The following is a 20,840-nucleotide window of genomic DNA, read 5'->3' as shown; positions in this document are numbered from 1 at the left end:
AAAAGTTGTTGAACTTTCCCCCCCAACTCTGCCGTGGGGGCGGAAACGGAGGGCGGTGCCTGCACCCTATTCGCCCGCAGCTCGTGGCTGGAGGCTCGGATTGGCGCGCGGGGACCGGGGCCGGGACAGGCGGGCGTGGGGGAGGGGAGCGGCCCTCCCCGCCCGCGGGATCGGCTCGCGCCGGGAGCGGGTTAATTTCAAATCGCGGACTTGACTGCTCCGGGACGATCACGTTCCCTGTGCCAGGCCGCTGGACCGCCAGTCTGGGTCCCGGGGTTTCCCTCCGGCACCCACCTCGGCACAGCGGAAGGACGGGCTGACGGCCCGACACGCGGGCTCCCGGGCCTGAACGGGGAAGGGGTGGCGAGGAGTCCCAGCTCAGCCCCCGCCGGCTCCAACCGTGAGCTGAACTGACAGGTCAGTGGGACGCAGAGGGACACGGCGCCCAGGCTACGCGGCGCTGGGGGCCGGCTGGGGCGGGCGGTGGTGGCGGCCGTTTCCCGCCTCCCGCTCCGCCGGGGGCTCTAGAGGGAGGAGCTGAGCTCCCGCGCAGAGGGGCGGGGACAAGCGAGGGGGAGGGGCGGGGATGCCGTGGTTCCGGGCACGGGTTTGCCCGCGCTCAAGCCCCGCGCAGCGAAGGGGCGGCGCCGGCCACGGTCCGGCTTTCCGCGCCAAATTTTTAAATCGAAGGCGGAAGGCCCGGACCCGCCCCTGTTGCCGCCAACCAATCGCTGGCCCGCGGCCGGTTCTCTGATTGGCCGGGAGTCGTTGCCCTGGAAACCGCGAAGATGCTGTCCAGGAACTGTCGGGCCGACGGCGGGCGGACTGAGCCCGGGGGGAGGGGCAGCTGGCCTGGCGGAGGGGGAAGTGCGCGGGACCTGAGCCGGTGGCGGCAAGGAAACTAACTACCTGGTTGCTTTTCTGAGCAAATGCAGCCTTCCGTGGAGGGGGGGTCCAACATCTTGGCGTGCCTCGGCCACCCGAATAACGAGGGCATAGCACTTTTCATCTCTAAGGAGATTTTTTTATTAAAAAAAGCCTTCGTCGTAAAGCGCTCTTTAAATGCCCAGCAGCACGTTTGGCGCTTAGGGAGTGAATTTGGAAGTTTCCTATCAGTTTCCCAAGACTTTACTGCTGAGCCCGTGCACGTGTGTGTAAGGGGGGAAATTCAGGCACCTGGATGCGAGCTTACATCCAGATAATCCAGGTCGTGTCTCCTCAGTCTGAACCTGAACTCAGAGAGCTCAATCCGGAGCCCTGATCTGTGAGCAGGTGGGTGCTTGTTGAGGTCTGCTCGAGGATGGTGGGTCCGGAATATGGCCTGCCTTCTCTAAAGCTGGAAGAGGGCTGTCACTGGAAATTCCGTGGGTTACTTGAAGCCTCATGGCAGCGGATCGCTTCTGCAAAATCAGATCGGTTTGCTGAACGGTTTTCCTGGCCCTTTTTGGAGTTCTCTGCTCAGTGGGGCTCTATCTCTGGTTGAAAATAAAATGCAAATCTAGTTTGTCGGTTTTTGTTAGTCTTTGTTTCTGTGACCAGCGGTGCCCGTGAATGAATTTTCAGCAGATGATCTCTTGGTTCTTATTTTTCCCAAACTTTTTCTATTTCTTTTTTCTTTAAGGATATTAAATTTTTTAATAGAATTGATTGGAGTACTTGAAGCATCGGCATACTGAGAGGAACCCCAGATTTTTCAGTTTTAAAGAAACTCTAAATGTGTGAGAAATTTACAGAATGGAAAACGAAAAGGTACTCTTTTAATTTCAATATTTGCCCTTGCAATTTTAAATGCACTATCATCCTAACTCTGTAATTTTTCAGTATCTAATGTCTTATTAATGCCATGTCCTTTTTTAGTTAACCTTTGTAAAAATATGGAAGGAAAAGAAATTTACTTTTTGAAGAGGGGGAGGTTTGCCCAGAGTTAAAGTAATCCTTCTGGTTTTTAATGGTTTGGTGGAAATCTCAAAGAGATAAGCAGAGAGGAAAGGCATTGGGATATTACAACCTGTGAACAAATTAAGTAGATATTTTTAAGAAAGTAAAATTTGTTAGTTGCATTTTGATATTTCTGAGAATTCTTGAACAATAGGAATTCAGAAAGGACATTTGACACCAGGTGAGACTGAATTTCTTTTTAAGCTAATTTTTTGCCAAATTGTCAGCTTCCTTAACTATGAAGGGGTGGAAAACACATTATGAGATAAATATTTTGTAAAATTGCCAACAGGGGTGTCTTGATGGGTGTCCAAATACTGATAGATTAAAGAAAATAAACTTATGTGTAACCTTCCTAAAAGTTTTAGGTATTAGTCAAATAAGACAATTTTAATAGTGCTCCTTTTTTTCCTGATAGCTTCAGGCAAAGGAAAGGAGCCTAAGAAAAATCCCATTCTTGGGTCAGCACATACTCTCAGGTATCTCCCTTTGAATTCATCGTACTGACTCTCAGGTAAAAGCACCGTACTTGGAATGAGAAGACCCAATTTCAAGACCTGTGTATGTGTGTCCTCTCTCAGCCTTGGTTTCTTCTTCTGCAGGATTTGGTGAAATTACAAATGGAAAAGCACTTGATCAATCCTAAGGTGTCACACTCATGTAAACTAGTCCCATTAATCCACATTCCTAATGTTACTGAGAAATTAGTAGGTCTCTTAATTCTTTCACTTATTGCCATCTCAGGCATTTTCTTTAAAATAGATACAGATAGGAAGGATGTATGAAGTCCCTGGTGTCCAAAAGCAGAAGAAACATAATCCCTATTAATCTTATTTATGAACTGCTGTTAATTTACTTATTTTTGTTCAAAGTAGCAGTCCCACCTCTGCCAGGGAACCAGCCTTATGACCTTGGGTAACCAATTTTACTTCTCTTTGCCCCATTCTCTCCCTCTGTACAGTGATAGGGCTGGATATTCCAAGAACAGACTTTTCTGGTCAGAAGTCCTGCTCTCAGGCACTCTGCTGCTCCCTACTGGATTTTTCTGACAAGCCTAACCATATGCTAGCCCTCACCTTTGTCTCCTTGGCTCTCTTACTCTTCCATGCCAGTGGTGGTTTATTGAGCTCCTACTGCATGCAGTCATTGTACTAGGCACATACACAGATTCCTGGGACATGGTTCTGCCCTGGAGGCCCATACTTATTACAATGTCATGAGTAAAAGTTGCTCCTAGGAGTTTTGGATGGATTACATCTCAAGATAAAGAAAATAAAAATCCCCACAACTGGACCAATAAGCAACATCAGGTTAAACAGAAAGGATTGAAGTTGTCAAGAATTCATTTTACTTGGATCCATGATCAATGCCCATGGAAGCAGCAGTCAAGAAATCAAATGACGTATTACATTGCACAATTCTGCCACAAAAGACATCTCTAAAGTGTTCAAAAGCAAAAGATGTCACTTTGAGTACTAAGGTACACCTGACCCAAGTCATGCTATTTTCAGTTGCCACATGTGCATGCAAAAGCTGGACAATGAATAAGGAAGACCTAAGAAGAACTGATGCCTTTGAATTATGATTTTGGCGAAGAATATTGAATATACCATGGACTGCCAGAAGAACGAACAAATCTGTCTTGGAAGAAGTATAGGCAGAATGCTCTTTAGAAGCCAGGACGGCAAGACTTCATCTCTGGTACTTTGGATATGTTATCAGGAGGATCAGTCCCTGGAGACTCATACCTGGTAAAGAAAAGGGTCAGCAAAAAAGAGGAAGAACCTCAAGGAGATGGATTGACACAGTGGCAGCAACATGGACTTAAACATAGCAACGTTTATGAGGATGGCGCAGGACGAGGCAGTGTTTCATTCTGTTGTACATGGGTTGCTATGAGTCAGAACCAACTTTATGGCACCTAACAGCAACGGGAGTTTTGGATCCCTAAAAATTTAAGTCCTATTAGGCAAATAGTTGCTAACCAAAAGGTTAGCAGTTTGAATCCACCAGGTGCTCCTTGGAAACTCTATGGGGCAGTTCTACTCTGTCATATAAGGTTGATATAGGGCAGCTATGAGTCAGAATCGACTCAACGGCAATGGGTTTGGTTTATTAGGCAAAGCTTAGTGAAAGGTATGTGGGAACTCTCTATACTGTATTTGCAACTCTTCTCTAAATCTAAAATTAATTTAAAATAAAAAGTTAAAACAGTTACAAGTTCTAATGGTGGTTTTTTATTTTTCCTTTAGTTCTTGAAACGAGATGAAAGACTTTAGGTCTGTGCTTTGTTGCAAAATTAAAAATGGGAAATTTAGCCATTAGAATGAATAACATGTTGTCAAGTGGTCACTGAAATACATAAATTTAATCAACAGTACAGCCTCATTAGGCATTTTTTCCTGGCCGACATTCTACTTATTGTACAATTTCTAGAGTCAAAAGCCCTCATAAATCCTGTTTTACAATGGCATTAATTATTTACTTTTTTTTTTTTTGAACCAGGAAAACCTCTTTTGTGAGCCACATAAAAAGGTACTAATGAAAACACCTCTGAAAGAATCCACAACCCCAAATATAGTGTTGGCAGAGATCCAGCCTGACTTTGGTCCTTTAACAACGCCCACCAAGCCCAAGGAAATCTCCCAGGGGGAACCGTGGACGCCAACAGCCAACCTGAAAATGCTCATCAGTGCTGTGAGCCCCGAGATCCGCAATAGAGATCAGAAAAGGGGGCTGTTTGATAACAGAAGTGGACTACCTGAGGCCAAAGACTGTTTACAGGTAGGTTTTCCAAAGGCTAGTGGGGGTTGGGGGGCAGTTGCTGTTATGGAAGTGCCATCGATACAAACCACTGCCACCTGCCAGGCTGCTATTAGCCTCCTTCAGTGCAATGGAAGGGTTTGGACCCCATCAAAATATAGCACTCAGAATTCTGAACCTTTGCGTTATTTTTAGTTCAAGCTTGCTTTCAGATCTGCCAGGCAGTGAGTACTAGCTTCCCCCACCTTTTTTCTCCCAAACTTTGCAGCAGTTGAAGCCAGGCACGTGTGAGTGCAAATGCCCCTAATGAATCTGTCAGACTTTATTTGAGAATAAAGCGTTATTTGTCTTTTTCTTTATAGGAACACTTCTCTGGAGATGAATATGAGAAATCTCAACCTAGTCGGAAAGAGAAGAGTTTAGGATTGTTGTGTCATAAGTTCTTAGCTCGATATCCGAACTATCCTAACCCTGCCGTGAATAATGACATCTGTCTGGATGAAGTAGCGGAGGAACTTAGTAAGTATACAAAGAAGTCACCGAAACGGTTAATAATTAAAATGACTTTGTGGACTTAATCCTCTAGAGTAAGCCATGCTCATCTGGCCAGTGTTTTCGTAAAGGACACAAATATGGCCACATGGAAATATTTGTAAACCCCCAAAACCCTATTAATTTAAGAATATAAAGCATATAGTTTCTAGTCTCAGTGAAGCTTAAAAAAGGCAGAATATCACAGCAGAGATTGCTTCTGACTGCATTTCAAAAGCTCTGAAGCTTTTAAGGCAACATCGTTTTATGACTTGTATCACAGCTACAACTCTGAAATCTTGTCATGGCCCTTACCTGAGGAGCCATGCTGGTGAATGGTGTCTCCATAGATGGTAGTTTACTCTGAGAACCAGCTTCTGCAAGTGGAAGCAAGGCTTTAGCACTGTCTGCCACTCAATAAAGGCCCCTGGGTTACACAAATGGTATACACTCAACTGCAAACTGGAAGGTTGGTGGTTCAAACCCACGCAGTGGCACCATGGTAATCTGTTTCTATAAAGATTACATTCAAGAAAACCACATGGATCAGTTCTACTCAGTACACATGGGGTCGCCTTGAATTGGAATTGACTGAACAGCAATGGGAAACCCTGGTGACGTAGTGGTTAAAGTGCTACGGCTGCTAACCAAGAGGTCAGCAGTTCGAATCCACCGGCGCTCCTCGGAAACTCTATGGGACAGTTCTACTCTGTCCTATAGGGTCGCTATGAGTTGGAATCAACGGCAGTGGGTTTGGTTTTTGGTTGAACAGCAATGAATTTGGTGGGTTTTTTTTCCTTTTTTGGCCACTCAGTAGTTCTCTGAAGACTCATGGGTTTGCTGTAAGCTTTGTGTTTTACAAAAGTTACTGTGTTTCCCCCTCTTTTACTCCTCTCTTCATCCCTGACCCATTATATTTATTCTCTTACACAGTTTAATTTTATTCACTTATAAAATTTTAGACCTAAATCTAGTTAGAGCTAAAAAAAGGGGTCTGTGGCAAATTTGGGGTTCCCTTGGAATAATGAAAATATCTTGGTATAAAACTGAAAAGATGTGCAGGACAATGCATTTTAATATGTAGCTATCATCACTCCGTGAAGAAAGGTTTTGCCCTTTTAATAAGCCAATTGCCTTCGAGTCAGCTCTGACTCACAGCAACCCCTTGTGTGTTAGAGTAGAGCTGTGCCCTATAGAGTAGAACTGTGCTCCATATACTGCTGAAAAATAAAGTGCTGATTTTTCAGAAAAGGATTGCCAGGACTTTCTTCCTTGGCATGGACTCAAATCTCCAAACTTTCAGTTAGCAGCCAAGCGCTTTAACTGTTTGCATTACCTAGGGACTCTTGACTTTCTAATACATGTGTATATCAATTTTATTTCACTTTTTAAGAATATGCAATTTAGATTCATCGATTCTTCATATACACCTAATTGTAGGAGAAACCTTTTAATTCAACAAATATCTTGATCACCTACTATGTGCCAGTCAGTGTTGTAGGAGCTTAGGATGCATCAGTGAACAAAATCTCTGATCTCATGGAACTTCCATTCCAGTGGGAGCAATAGATAATACGCAAAGAACAATTTGTTATTTTTAGTTGCCACTGAGTCAATTCTAACTCGCGGCGACCCCATGTGAGCAGAGCAGAACTGCACTCCATAGGATTTTCCAGGCTGTGACCTTTCTGAAGCAAATTGCTAGGCCTGTCATCTGAGGTGCCTCTGGGTGGTTTCGACCCGCCAACCTTTTGGGTAGTCGTCGAGTGCTAAGTATTATAATGTATGTTAGAAAGTAAGACATGCTATGGAAAAAAGAAAAGGTAGAACAGAATAAGAGAAATCACAAGTGCTGAGGGTAGGGGTGCTTTGCAAGTTAAAATTCTGTGGTCAGGGCAGGCTTCCTTGAGAAGGTGATATGCAAACAAGAAGTTGAAGAAACAAGGGCAGGAGCTATGACGCCATCTGGGGAAGGGGTTCCAGGCAGAGGGAACAGCTGGTGCAAAGACCTTCATGCAGGGACATATCTGGCAAGTTCCAGGAGCAGCAAGAAGCCAGTAGGATGCAACCTGAGTAGTGTTTTAATAAACACTTTTCCAGAAAGGCTATATTTAACCAAGTATTTGAATTTAAATCAACATTGAGAGTGAGTTTAAGATATTGAACAAAGAATACTAACATTGAAGAATATTGAAAACTCAGTCTAAATAGACTGATGAGGGTCACAGAATTACTAGTATCATGTTGTTCATGGTAGCTACCAACAAGCACAGTGAGACCCAAAGGAGGATATATATTTTATTTTCTATGTGGGTTTTTAAAAAACTGTGTCATGGTTTTACCTTTTCTGCAATCTCATAACACTTTGTACCTGTTTTATGACTATCACAGGCACTTTAGTGAGGGTGAGAAGGGTAACAAGAAACAGGTTGGGAAACATGGGATTTAGAAGTATTAAAATCCTAGTTTTACCACTTACTAAGAGTCCCTACCTGTTGCCATCGAGTCAATTCTGACTCATAGCGGCCCTATAGAACAGAATAGAACTGCCCCATAGAGTTTCCAAGGGTGCCCGGTGGATTATGAACTGCTGACCTCTTGGTTAGCAGCTATAGCACTTAACCTCTAGGCCACCAGGGTTTCCTCGGTGGTGCAAACAGTTAACACACTTGACTGCTAAACAAAAGGTTGAAGGTTCAAGTCCACCCACAGGAAAAAAGGCCTGGCAATATACTTCCCGAAAAATCAGCCATTGGAAACCCCATGGAGCGCATTCTACCGTGACACACATGGGGTCGCTATGAGTTGGAATCGTCTCAACAGCAACTGTTTTTCTTTTGTTTTGTTTGTCACTTACTAGCTCTTTGCCCTGGGGTGAGTTACATAGCCAGTCAGAACCTCTGTTTCCTAATCATTAAAGTGTAGATGATATTATCTCACAAATTATGGCTAAAAACTAACGAAAGCTGAACAGCACATATTAGGTCCTTAATAAATGTGACCCTCCAATGCATACCGTTGTCTGTATCCTTTGAGAGCAGGGACATGTCTTTGTCACCTTCACATGGTTCATTGGATGAAGATGTTGATTTATAGTTAATAAAGGTGTATTATCCGGAATCTACTGACTAATAAACCGCAGAAGAAAAAGTCCCTCAATTCTAACCATACTAAAAAATCTGATCCTAGTAACATGCAATTGTGCGTTCTTTGCAGATGTTGAGCGTCGACGCATTTACGATATTGTGAACGTCCTAGAGAGTTTGCACATGGTGAGCCGCCTTGCCAAAAACAGATACACCTGGCACGGGCGACATAATCTCAACAAAACGCTTGGGACTCTGAAGAGCGTCGGGGAGGAGAACAAATATGCCGAGCAGATCATGATGATCAAGAAGAAAGAATACGAACAAGAGTTTGATTTTATTAAGAGTTACAGTATAGAGGACCATATCATCAAATCAAACACTGGCCAGGATGGACAGCCAGACGTGTGTTTTGTCGAACTCCCCGGAGTGGAATTTCGGGCAGGTGAGAGGCAGTATTGAGAAGCCCAGGCTGCGTGCACTTCTCCTAGGTCTGAAGAAAAGATTCCATAGAGAACCCTGCTCTAAAGCTATTGCTGACTTTAATGTTAAAATGCTGCAGTTGTTAACTGTGTGATCAGGTTGTGGTATTTTTAGCCTTGTTACTTTAGAAGTCACTTGTCCCTTCATGAATTTTAATTCTCTAATCCTCCTTCTCCAAAGCTTCTGTAAACAGCCGCAAAGACAAATCTTTAAGAGTGATGAGCCAGAAATTTGTGATGCTGTTTTTGGTGTCAACGCCTCAAATTGTAAGCCTAGAAATTGCTGCCAAGATTTTAATTGGGGAAGACCATGTGGAAGACTTGGATAAAAGCAAATTTAAAAGTAAGTGCCGTGGACTGCCGTGGACTATTGTATTTTGGACCTATTTTTGAACATCTGCTTCTTAGTTATAAGCTGATTTCCAAATATATTTGTTACATAAACAGGTCATCTCTAACTGTGCTTTTATATCGTCACTTCTCCCCAAAAGCCATCATAATACTGCTTTAGCCAACTTGTAGGATTCAAAGATACATATAACTGCTCCTGTCTGACACATTCACTTATAAACAAGTCCTTAAAAGTTACCTCATTTGATACTATAACGTTGTCCCTATTTTACAGGTATAGCACCTGTAGTGTCTAAGGCTGAAATGACCAGTAAGTTGTAAAGTCGTAGCAGAACCCAGGTCTTCACTCTTTCCACTGGCTCTCATAAACCAGAGTATAAATGACCTTTCTAAGACTGTCCCCTGAAATGACCAGAAGCATAGTTGGTTTGCCATTTTGAAAGAAGAGTTTTAGCCAGAACATCTGCTAAATATCTGCCTGGAAGTTGGACTGAGCTCTTAAGGCAGAGCTGTGCCCTCACCCCATCCCAGATTTTGCAGGAACCTCCAGGAGAAGGGGTGAAAAGAGGTGCTCAGCAGACGGGGAGTAGCCTGCTTCTAACAACACGCCGGTCTCTGCCGGGGGTATGAGCAAACGACAAAGAAGTGCTAGTTTGGCCACAGACCACTTGAAGCTTCAGGAAAAACTGGTAGGACCCAGCTACAGGGTTAGGGAGAGCTACCCCAAGCAACCTCAGAGGCTTGGGGCGTGCCTGGTAGCTGTTACTCACAGGCTCCTTCCCATCCATATAAAGCGGTATTAGTCTCAAAGTATATTGCAAAATCCCCAGGTTGATAGTGTAGCTATAAAGACAAAATTAAGTACAGAGTATAGGCAATAGTGTTGGCAATTGGCTGGGGAGATCTGTAATATCAGAAAACATGTCCCAGTGCTACTGACGAGCTGCCTGCTTTTTCTGTCAGTTCACCAGACAGTCTTCAAGTCTCCGTTTCACTGATCAGTCACAGCCTTGGAAACGGATTCCAGGAACTGCAGGCAATTTGCTGAAGGAAATTGAGCATCTTCTGGCATGGCCTTGAAGAAGGGGCTCAATTTGTAATCTTGTACTATCAGGACAGAGTAAAGGCAGACTTTTTAAAATGAAACTTTTTAAGATATGTAAGATTTCTAGAATTAACAAATCTATGCTTTACATATTACATAATAAGGGCAGTCTAAAATCTACAGATTTTGACGGGGCACAGAGTTTTCCGTGCTTATATTAAATAAGTCTTATCTTCGTAAATGTTCTTTCCTGTTTGTGATGGTTTATCATCGGTGCTTTATTTCTGTTTGCTCATAAAATTCTTCTGAATCCATTAGAAGATACCCAGGAATGGTGATTTTTTATTAAAAAATATGTAACATAGCTTCCCGTAAGGTGCTCTCATTAAGTCATTTTTCATCTTTCATTTTTCATGCTATTGTCATTTCAAAATTCAGTACCAGCAATAACCGAGCCTTTTAAATATTTAAAAAGAATATTTTTGTTTTAATTAAAACAGTATCACTAGAATAACTTAAAAAGGAGCCACATTTTTCTCTGTCGGACATTGATGGTTAGGATAGCTCTTGTATTATCCGTGAAGTGTTTATGAAGCAGAGTCCTTCAATCTTTCATTATTTCATTAAGCAGTGTATATGCTTTCCTTTTCAAGCAAAAATCAGGAGGTTGTATGACATAGCCAATGTTCTGAGTAGCCTGGATCTTATCAAGAAAGTGCATGTAACAGAGGAGAGAGGCCGAAAGCCAGCTTTTAAATGGACAGGCCCAGAAATCAGTCCAAATCACAGCGGTATGTATTTTTTTTCTTTCAATCTTTCCTTATTTTGAAAATAATACACGTTTAGAGATAGTCTCCCTTCCCCTTCCTACTCACACCTTCAGATGGCAAGAACATACATAAGTAGTGAAAAAGACAAAAGTGAGTGCCAGTATACAAAGTTTGGCTACTGGCTGCATCAGCAACCCAAGATCTACACCACTACCCACCCTGTGCCCAGGAAGTAAACTGTGTGTGTGAAAGGATTTGAAAAAGTGGAAGGCACTACAAAACGTAAGATACTGTTGTTGTGCTGCTCAGTGACCACGTGCTGCCTGTGTACGCTGAGAATATCAAATGAGTTCATGCTTGTGAAACAAGTTCACTCTTGTACCAAGGTAGGTAGTCTCCATCTTAAGTCTCTAGGTGGCGCCAACAGTTAAGTGCTGGACTACTAACCAAAAGTTTGGCTATTGGAATCCATGTGGAGGCACCTCAGAAGAGAGGCCTAGTGATCTACTTCCAAAAGATCACAGCCATTGAAAACCATATGGAGTACAGGTCTAGTTTTAAACCTCTGGGGTCACCATGAGTTGGAATTGACTCAGTAGCAACTGGTTAGTCCCCATCTCAGTTATGGCATTTTGCATTCTCCAGGAGATCTCAACTCAGAAACAATGGACAGTGGCAAGAACATGGGCCATGGAGGCAGGGCAGGCTTGGGTTCTAGTCACAGCTCTGCCACTTATTAGCTGTGTGTCCTTGAGCAAATTTCTTCTCCAAAACTCAGTTTCTCACCTGTAAAATGGGAAGAACAACGGCTAGTTTGTGGAATTACTGTGATTTTGGATATAATCTCAGAGAGAGGTAATTGGATATAGGGTTTGGGAGCAGAGGCTCTGGGGCCAGAGTGACCAGGTTCACATTCCAGCTGCACCTGCTACTCACAGAGAGATGTTGAGTCAGCTGGTTAATGTTTCTGAGATCATTGCCCTTGTCTCTGAAATAGGAATGCATTTCGTGAGAAGTGCCTAACTCCTGGAGTTGTCGTGAGGATCACCATATTTCATCAGATCTAAGACTCCACTGATTATATGATACACAATTTTTTATGTATCACTAAGAAAGAAAATCTCTTCACAATTTTACACTATAGCACCCCACTGATTCTATAAGCTACAGTGTGGTTTCAAGAGATGTTAAAGTGCGAAATGTTGTGTCTCAGAATTTATTTAATACAAACAAGGTGGTAATATGTGTAAAGCACATAGCCAGTGCTCTAAAACAGTTGCATTTTTTCTAAAATCATCCTTAGAACTATACTTTGATTTTATATGCCAAAAAGGAAGCCAAACCACCTGTGCTTTTTTTCTGGTGAAAATATATGTAACAAAACACACCCATTCACCATTTTCCACACATACAGTTCAATGACATTGGTTACATTCTTCACGTTGTATCACCGTTCTTGCTGTCTCTCCCCATATTGTTTCACCACCACTAACTTAGGCTCTGTGTCGCCTAAACTTCTCTGTATTTTCAAGTTACTGTCGTCGATTTGATCTCATATACATAATTCTTCAAAAGAGCGCACTGCACCACTACCAGCTGCTCTGATGGGGATCGCAGTAGGGAGTCCCAAACAGGGCGGGAGAAGAATGTAGAACAAAAAATCAAATAGATAAAAAAAGAGCAGATTTACTGGCCTGATAAAGGAACCCCTGAGACCATGGCCCTATAACACCCCTCTGATTTGGAAATACAGCCATTTCCAGAAACTAGCTTCTAGCCAAACAATAGACAGGTCTGTAAAATAAACAATAACACCTAAAAAGAATGTGCTCCATAGAACAATTATATGAGACCAAAAGGGCAACATTTGCCCAAAAGCATAGATGAGAAGACAGGAAGGGTTAGGAGAACCAGACAAAAGGAAACGGGGAAGCCAGAAGGGAAATGGAGAGAGCGTTGACTCAGTGTGGGGATTGTAACCAATGTCATGGAACAGTTTGTATACTATTTGTTGAAGGGGAAACTAATTTGCTCTGTAAACTTTCACCTAAACCACAATATTAAAAAAAAAAAAAAAAAACCATACTGCTCAAGTTGAGCTAAACTGTTGTTTAGTTTAAAGATGACTTCATGGAATAGTTTCAGTTTTAGGCAATAATTTTGGGGGTTCCACTGTCCCAATGGGTCCAGTAAGTCTGCAAACCACCCAGGTTTTAACACACTGCCCTTTTCTGTTTCAGGTCCCAGTCCTGTCATTCCTTTTGCCCCCTCAGATTTGGAAGTAAGACGGTCTTCAAAAGAGAACTGTGCCAAAAACCTCTTCTCTACACGTGGGAAACCAAATTTTACTCGACACCCATCTCTTATCAAGCTAGTAAAGAGTATAGAAAGTGACCGGAGGAAGATAAATTCTGCTCCCAGTAGCCCCGTTAAGACCAATAAAGGTATGTTTTCCATGATGTCAACACTCGGCTGGGAAGAATCCCTTTTGATCTGATTTTTTAGCTTGCTTGATCCCTGCAGTACTTTCTAGAGAATTGTTTCAGTATCCATATTCCCAAACATTCTCTCAGCCTAACTGGTGTATAAGTTAAAGGATAAAAAAGCAGTTTATGGGGTTTATCATTTTACTGGAGTCCCTGGATGTGCAAATGGTTAACACACTCGGTTGCTAACCAAAAGCTTGGAGTTTTGAGTTCACCCAGAGATGCCTTGGAAGAAAGGCCTAGCAATCTATTTCCGAAACATCAGCCATTGAAAACCCTATGGAGTGCAGTTCTAGTCTGACACATATGGGGTTGCCATGAGTTGGAATCAACTTGTCGGCAACTGGTATTTAATTGCTGTGTAATTTTGGGGAGAGGTGGATGTTCCCTGGTTCTTTGACTACAGTGAGCTTTCATCTGTGTAAACTTTTGTTCTTTAGCTTTATTCCCCCGCCCCTTTCTATTTTACCAGCAGAGAGTTCTCAGAATTCAGCACCTTTCCCAAGTAAAATGGCTCAGCTCGCAGCAATTTGCAAAATGCAGTTAGAAGAGCAATCAAGGTAGGTTGGCAATGCTCTTTAGTAACAGGATGAGTTACTTGTACGTTGCATTATTAGGATTACTCATTTTATGTAAGAATAGACACTAGCCTTGGAAACTGGCAAGATAATCTTTTCTGTAACTCATAATCATTACAGAAATTGTGTGCAAATTTCATAAAAGCATGGCTTTAATCTGAGGCTTAAAATGAGAGACCATTTTAGAGAAAATGTGTTTCCACTGTGTCATATTTAAAAATCTTGTCTTTCAGTGAACCCACAAAGAAAGTGAAAGTGCAGCTGGCAAGATCTGGGTACTGCAAACCAGTGGCCCCACTAGACACCTCAGCAAATGCTGAGCTGGAGCTGACAGCACCATCTCTCATACAGCCCCTGGGGGTGGTCCCCCTGATCCCCAGCCCATTGTCATCAGCAGTACCTGTGATCCTACCTCAGGTCCCTACAGGCCCATCCTATGCCATTTACCTGCAGCCCGCCCAAGCCCAAACCATGACTCCACCCCCAGGCCTGAGCCCAACAATGTGCCCCACCCCCTCTTCTAAAGCTACTGCATCAAAAGATTCCACAGACGTCACCACTGAGAAATTAACCAACGATGCTGCAAAGTCTAGTGCCTCCACCAAACCTGGGAGCCTGCTGCCAGCACCAGAGAGACAGGCTGCAAAGAACAGAGACAGGGAGCCTGCTGGAGAAAGAGGCTCAAAGAGGGCGCACACACTCGAGGACAGTGGTTCCAAAAAGAAATTTAAAGAGGATGTGAAAGGACTTGAAAATGTCTCCACAGTAAGTACAACATTGAACTCTGCAAAGCTGTAGCAATTCCCTGGTTGATTAGAAGAGAACTTGGTGGCTTGTAAAATTCACCAGAGCAAAGAGCAGCCTCTCTGAAGACATGGAACCGTTCCTTAGCATCCCATAGTCCAAATGAGGCCCCGGACAGCTAATCCCCTGGCTGGGATGACAGCAGGGACATTTTTAGCCTTTGGAAGAAGGGATTATTTGTCTCTTTTTAAAGCAGCACCAGCGGTTGCCATTAAATCCATTTCTCCATCACATACTAGAATGCAAACACCTGTCGTGAGTCTTAAGTAATTTACAAGCAGACGTAACCCTGAATGAATGGATGGATGGGATGTACAGGGTTCCTATAACTCCTGCCTTCTGAGTCATTATCTAATGTTTATTTGATGTCATGGCATCTGTTACCTAGAAGATAAATTGCTCCCCCTCTTTTTTTACTTTATGCCAAAAATTCAATACAAAATTTCTATTTTGTGTAAATAGAAAATTCAAACTGATCTTGGGAAATCGTAGGTATGTTTAATGCACTGTGATCTGGAGATTTTTACTTTCTAGATAATTTTTTTTTCCTGGAGACTAGTTCAGGAAGGAATTATCATTTGTTGGGTGCCTACTGGGTGATTCCAACAGTTAATGCACTCAGCTGCTAACAGAAAGCTTGGCAGTGCAGGTTCACCCAGAGGTGCCTTGGAAGAAAAATCAGCCCTCAAAGACCCTGCGGAACACAGTTCTACTCTGACACACATGGGGTCGTCATGAGTCGGAATCTACTCAATGGCATACATACCAGACGTCATAGGAGCTACGCGCGATTGCATACATTATTTGTTTCCTCCCTTAGGACAGTTATACATGAAAGACATTATCATCAAATAACCACCACTAAACGTGGGAGGGGAAGTTAATCTCTTATTTTGTCCCTGTTAAGTCAAGTTATTTTACTTCTGCCCCATTTTTCCGCATCTATAAAGAATTTATTCTACCAGCTTTTACTGATCACGCACTGGGTATAAAGCACTATAGCTCTGAATCAAAGCAAACCTAGCACCTGCCTTTGGTGGTGATTGCTTTTCAATATTTGCCCCTGGCCATATTACAGTATTTGTGAGATTTAGTACATGATGATATACAGAAAGGGTCTTGTGATCCTTTTAAGGCACCCTATAAGCTGAGGGGTATTATCCGTTACTGTTGCTATTCAGGAGGCTTTATTAGAGTTTGTCAAATCTTCCCTGAGGATGGCTTCATGGTAACTATTCAAAACATCTATTATCTCAGGATGGTATCATTTTGCATTTAATATACATGCTAAGGGGAAAATCACAAGGCTTTGGCTTGATTCAGTTTTCTGGGAGGTCCATAACCTCTTTGCGCCAATGGGTATGATTTAATAACTGTCTCCTGTTGCTCACTTATTCAGGATTTGAGTTTTCAGTGGATAGGTTTTCCATGACTCCCTGCTTCATTTTTCATCTTTATGACTTTATTTTGACCCTTTCTTTTTAGCATGGATTGACCAGAACAAGGAAATTTTAAAAAAACTGATGTATTAATTCATTCAACAAACACTTACTGAGAATCTACTCTTTCGAGGGTAGAGAGAAGACAAATAAACACAAATATACCAAATAGTGAATGATAAGAGCAGTTAAGCACTCAACTACTGGCCAAACGGCTGGTGGTTCGAACTCATGCAGAGGCCTGGTGATCTGCTTCCAAAAGGTCACAGCCTTGAGAACCCTATGGAGCAGTTCTATTCTGCACACATGGAACTGCCATGAGTCAGAATCAACTCAATGGCAACTAAGAACAACAACACAGTGAAAATAAAACAGGCCGATGTGATAGGAAGGTGAGAGGACTACTCTAGCCAGGATGAGATGACATTCCATTTGGAACATATCAAACTCGTCTATCCTGCTAATTTAATAGCTCTAGTTTTAATAAAAAGAATTAGTATTATAGGTTAAAAGATTTTGTGGTTTATGTGGTACGTGTAGTTTGCACAAAATTGGAAGATAAAGATTAGAGTACTAAAGATTTTACTGAAGACTTAAAGAGTTAAACCAGCAACCAGAATAACTTGTACCATGAGAGGGCATGATTAATATTAGCAACAAAACAACAAACAACTCATTGCCCTCAAGCCAATTCCAACTCATAGCGACCCTACAGGACAGAGTAGAACTGCCCCACAGAGTTTCCAAAGAGCTGCTGCTGGATTTGAACTGCTGACCTTTTTGTGTGCAGCCAAACACTTAACCACTGCACCGCCAGGGCCCCAAAATTAAAGAGCAGCTATTTGTAAAACTAAATCCACTCCTTAAAAATTCTCTATTCCTACAGCTTTCAAGGAACCTTGAACAGTACCAAGCATCTAAGAAACCCAATTAGTTCATGGTACACTTTTAGCACTGTGAGTCCTGAATTCACTAGTTCCCAAAGAAAGAGATGGGACCTATTAAAAGCTAGATCAAAGTGTGGACTGTTGTTTGGACAATGGAGAGAAGATGAAGATAAAAGGAGGACCCTCAGTTTACAAGAGCTGCTTTTAGCTTTTGCCAGCCCTGCTCATGGTAAGGCTGAAGCAGACTTTTCAAGCAGTTCAGGCACCCGTGGGGGCCTCTGTTTGGCAAAGTATCAAGCAGACGTGGTTGGGGGGTACCTGCAACACAATACTCAGATTGCTTTTTGGAATAGAACTTTATTGCCTAAAACTTTTGCTCTAAGACAGTTGTTTTAGACAGATTCTTTAACATGAGTCAATCAGTTCTCTTTTTCATCTGTAGTTTGTTTTTAAAACTCTGGTGCCTTTTAGTTTGCATATTACAAGACTTTTTGCTTGTTATCATCAGAACCTAAAATTCTAGGAAAAATATATATATAGTTGTATAATTCCTTTACTCTAAATTGGGAGTTGGCAAACTTTCTGTAAAGGGCTTCTTGGGCCATATGGTCTCTGTTGCAACTATTCAACTTTGCCATTGTAGCAGGAAAACAGAGGCCCATTGTAGCAGGAAAACCGTACATAAATGAATGGGCATGGTGTGTGCTAATAAAGCTTTATTTATAAAAACAGGCAAGGTGGAAATTGATTTGGCCTGTGGGTCATAGATTGCCAACTCCTGCTGTAAATCAACATTTCTTAAAATGGTTTCCTTGAATACTAGTCCTTAATAGCTTACCAAAAAAGCAGTTTGGGAACTGCTACATGCTGTATACCCTACTAGGAGATTTACAATGCATGCCCTCATGAAAGTCTCTCAGAAATTCTCTAATACAGATACTGTTTGCATTTATTTAATTCAGCATTTCCCAAACATTTGACCATGAATTGCATAATGCTTGCCTACCTTCTGTGGAACCAAATGCGTTGCCACCGAGTCGATTCTGACTCATAGCGACCCTATAGGACAAAGCAGAACTGCCCCACTGGGTTTCCTAGGCTGTAGTCTTCAGGGAAGCAGACTGCCACATCATTCTCCTGCCGAACGGCTGTTGGTTTTGAACCGCCGACCTTTTGGTTAGCAGCCAAGCACTTAACCACTGTGCCATCAGGGGTCCTCTTGAGAAATACCTTAGGTATTTCAAGAAAGATCAAATGATAACCCAGCAGTGCCATGTGCGGTGTTCAACTGCATTAAACTTGGTTCTGACAATTAGCCCTACACCATCCCAAGAGGTCAGCAGGAGTTAGGATATCAGTGTGTGGTCATTTTGCTGGGTGAATCCTACCCCTAATCAGGCTCGATGCTAGGTTTAGGATATTTCCTAAAACCACAGGTGGCATTTAAAAAACAGATGGTCTGTATTATTCAGGGCAAACATTGCCATGCGTGGGAGGAGTATTGTCCTCCAGCAGCTGGGTGGGGACCCTGCCCATAGCCCATAGCTTTGGAGATTTTGGTCTGATAAGACAAAACAACCAAGGGATATTAATCCTGGAAGAGGGACCTGCCATTTTTCTTCCTGTATTTGTGTGTAAAATAAACCCTTCCTCCTTGTTTTCTAGACCTTGTTCCCATCAGGATACCTAATCCCACTCACCCAGTGCTCAGCCCTGGGGGCAGAGTCCATTTTGTCTAGTAAAGAAAACTCAGGTACACTTTCCCCAAACCACAGGATCTACAGCTCCCCAATCGCAGGTGAGTACTTGTGAAATACTCCAAATGTGGGTCAGCCTCAGGTTCACTTAAGCCTTGTAAACTTCTCAGACAAATGCCTGTGCTTTTAAGATATTTCCCCCTTTTTCTTTCCAGGTGTTATTCCAGTGACATCATCTGAACTCACTGCTGTTAATTTTCCCTCTTTTCATGTAACACCTTTGAAGCTAATGGTCTCACCAACTTCCGTGGCAGCTGTACCTGTCGGGAACAGCCCGGCTCTTGCTTCAAGCCACCCTGTTCCCATCCAGAACCCAAGCTCGGCCATTGTAAACTTCACCCTGCAACACTTGGGACTCATCTCCCCCAATGTGCAGGTGGCCTCCAGCCCTGGACCGGTTACTGTTCCTGTGTCACCAAGAATAGAGGCTGTTAATGTCCTTCCAGAAAGTGCAGGCACTCAGCAAGGCCGGGCCACCAGGTATGACTCGCCAGTCTCAGGCCAGAACCAACCAAATGGACAATCAGTTGCCATGACAGAGGCACAAGAGGTGAGAGCATTTCCATTTAATTTAATTAGTTATTAATATCATTAGTTACTATGATTATTGATCATATTTATAATTTATATCATAAATATTTGTTATATATAAATTATGTTATAATTATTAATAACTTAATTTCTATTCATCAGTTAACATAATTAGCTATTAAGCCCCAAATGTCACTATCATGGAAGACTTGCTTGTGCTTCCCTCTTTTGGAGAGGAAAAGAATGGAAGGGTGGGGGACTTGAAGGCCTACCTGCCTGCCTTCCATAACCCAGGAAGAGTACCCAAGGGGTCAATATTATTGAGTTACCATGAGATTTTTGTTTAACCTTAAAAAAAATAATTGAGAAGTAAAATGCATCAAGACGTACAAGTCTAAGTATTTCAAGGTACACTAGGTTCCCAACATGTTACACAGCCATCCAGCCTAATCTTCTAAGACTGCTAGGACATACACATCTATGTGGGTTTGACTTTTTTCCTCCTCTCTTTCCATTCAGCCTGTCCCAGTGACACCCAAAGGGTCACAATTAGTGGCCGAAAATTTCTTCCGTACCCCAGGTGGACCAACAAAGCCAATAGGCTCATCCTGCATGGATTTCGATGGTGCCAACCAAACCTCATTAGGAACTCCCTTTGTCCCACAGAGAAAACTAGAAGTCTCAGCAGAGGATGTCCATTAGTTGACAAATGTTGGCTTTGTTTTTAAAAAGTTGTTTAAATGAAAGGATGCACACGGACTGATTTAAAGAACATATTCCCTGAAAATAATGTAAATATGTTGTTAGGTTTACTTAATAACCAGGCAGATAGTTCTTTTCATATTTTCATCCACAGACATACACATATATATTTGTATAAAGCTTAGTTCAGCCTTCAATCCTACAAAATAAAAGTAAAATGCTGACCTAAGACATATCAACTTTTAGGGAGAAAAAAAATTCATTATTTCAACTGTGCTTATACTATTATGCAAAGTATATTAAAAGTTTACTTCCCTTTGAGTAAATATTTGTGACCTGCCCAACAACACAGCATTCTGTTAAACTTTGCACAAAGAAAATGCTGTGTGATGTATAATGTTGTATTTTTTAAATAGGGCTATAGCTATATTTTTTGTAATTTCTTTAATCCATTGTTGTTGCGGTATGTCTTTTTGTAAAGTTGGCAACAATCCTCAATCAAGTCTATGGAAAAATTATTTATAAAATGTATTTTTAATCATAAATTGTTCAAATTAAAACTTTTATAAGATGTATTTAACGTTTTTATTTGGCCAGTTCATGCAGTGTCGGTGAAAATGAAAATTAATCTCAGAGCAAATTCTTGGTAAGGAGGTTTAAGCTCCTGGGTTCCCCTTAGATATACAAAGT

At 42.2% G+C, this 20,840-nt stretch overlaps 1 protein-coding gene across 4 annotated transcripts; it reads left to right on the top strand.

Moving 5' to 3' along the window:
• The first annotated feature begins 145 nt into the window (after positions 1–145).
• On the top strand, positions 146–20,608 carry E2F8 (E2F transcription factor 8). Of its 4 annotated transcripts, none has more exons than XM_049890905.1 (13): positions 146–417; positions 1,622–1,749; positions 4,444–4,722; positions 5,064–5,220; positions 8,449–8,763; positions 8,982–9,143; positions 10,850–10,987; positions 13,207–13,410; positions 13,928–14,012; positions 14,264–14,795; positions 18,826–18,958; positions 19,073–19,467; positions 19,968–20,608. In XM_049890905.1, the coding sequence occupies exons 2-13, from the start codon at positions 1,735–1,737 to the stop codon at positions 20,148–20,150; spliced, it is 2,598 nt and encodes an 865-aa protein (XP_049746862.1). In that variant the 5' UTR covers positions 146–417; positions 1,622–1,734; the 3' UTR covers positions 20,151–20,608. The 4 variants fall into 4 exon arrangements, with proteins under 4 accessions (XP_049746862.1, XP_049746860.1, XP_049746861.1 ...); XM_049890903.1 differs by having other exon boundaries at positions 13,925–14,012; XM_049890904.1 differs by lacking the exon at positions 146–417 and adding an exon at positions 959–1,272 and having other exon boundaries at positions 13,925–14,012.
• Positions 20,609–20,840: the final 232 nt, after the last annotated feature.

The sequence above is a fragment of the Elephas maximus genome, chromosome 7 (assembly GCF_024166365.1).
Source record: "Elephas maximus indicus isolate mEleMax1 chromosome 7, mEleMax1 primary haplotype, whole genome shotgun sequence".
NCBI lineage: Eukaryota > Metazoa > Chordata > Mammalia > Proboscidea > Elephantidae > Elephas > Elephas maximus.
This window is presented reverse-complemented; position numbering and strand designations above follow the sequence as displayed.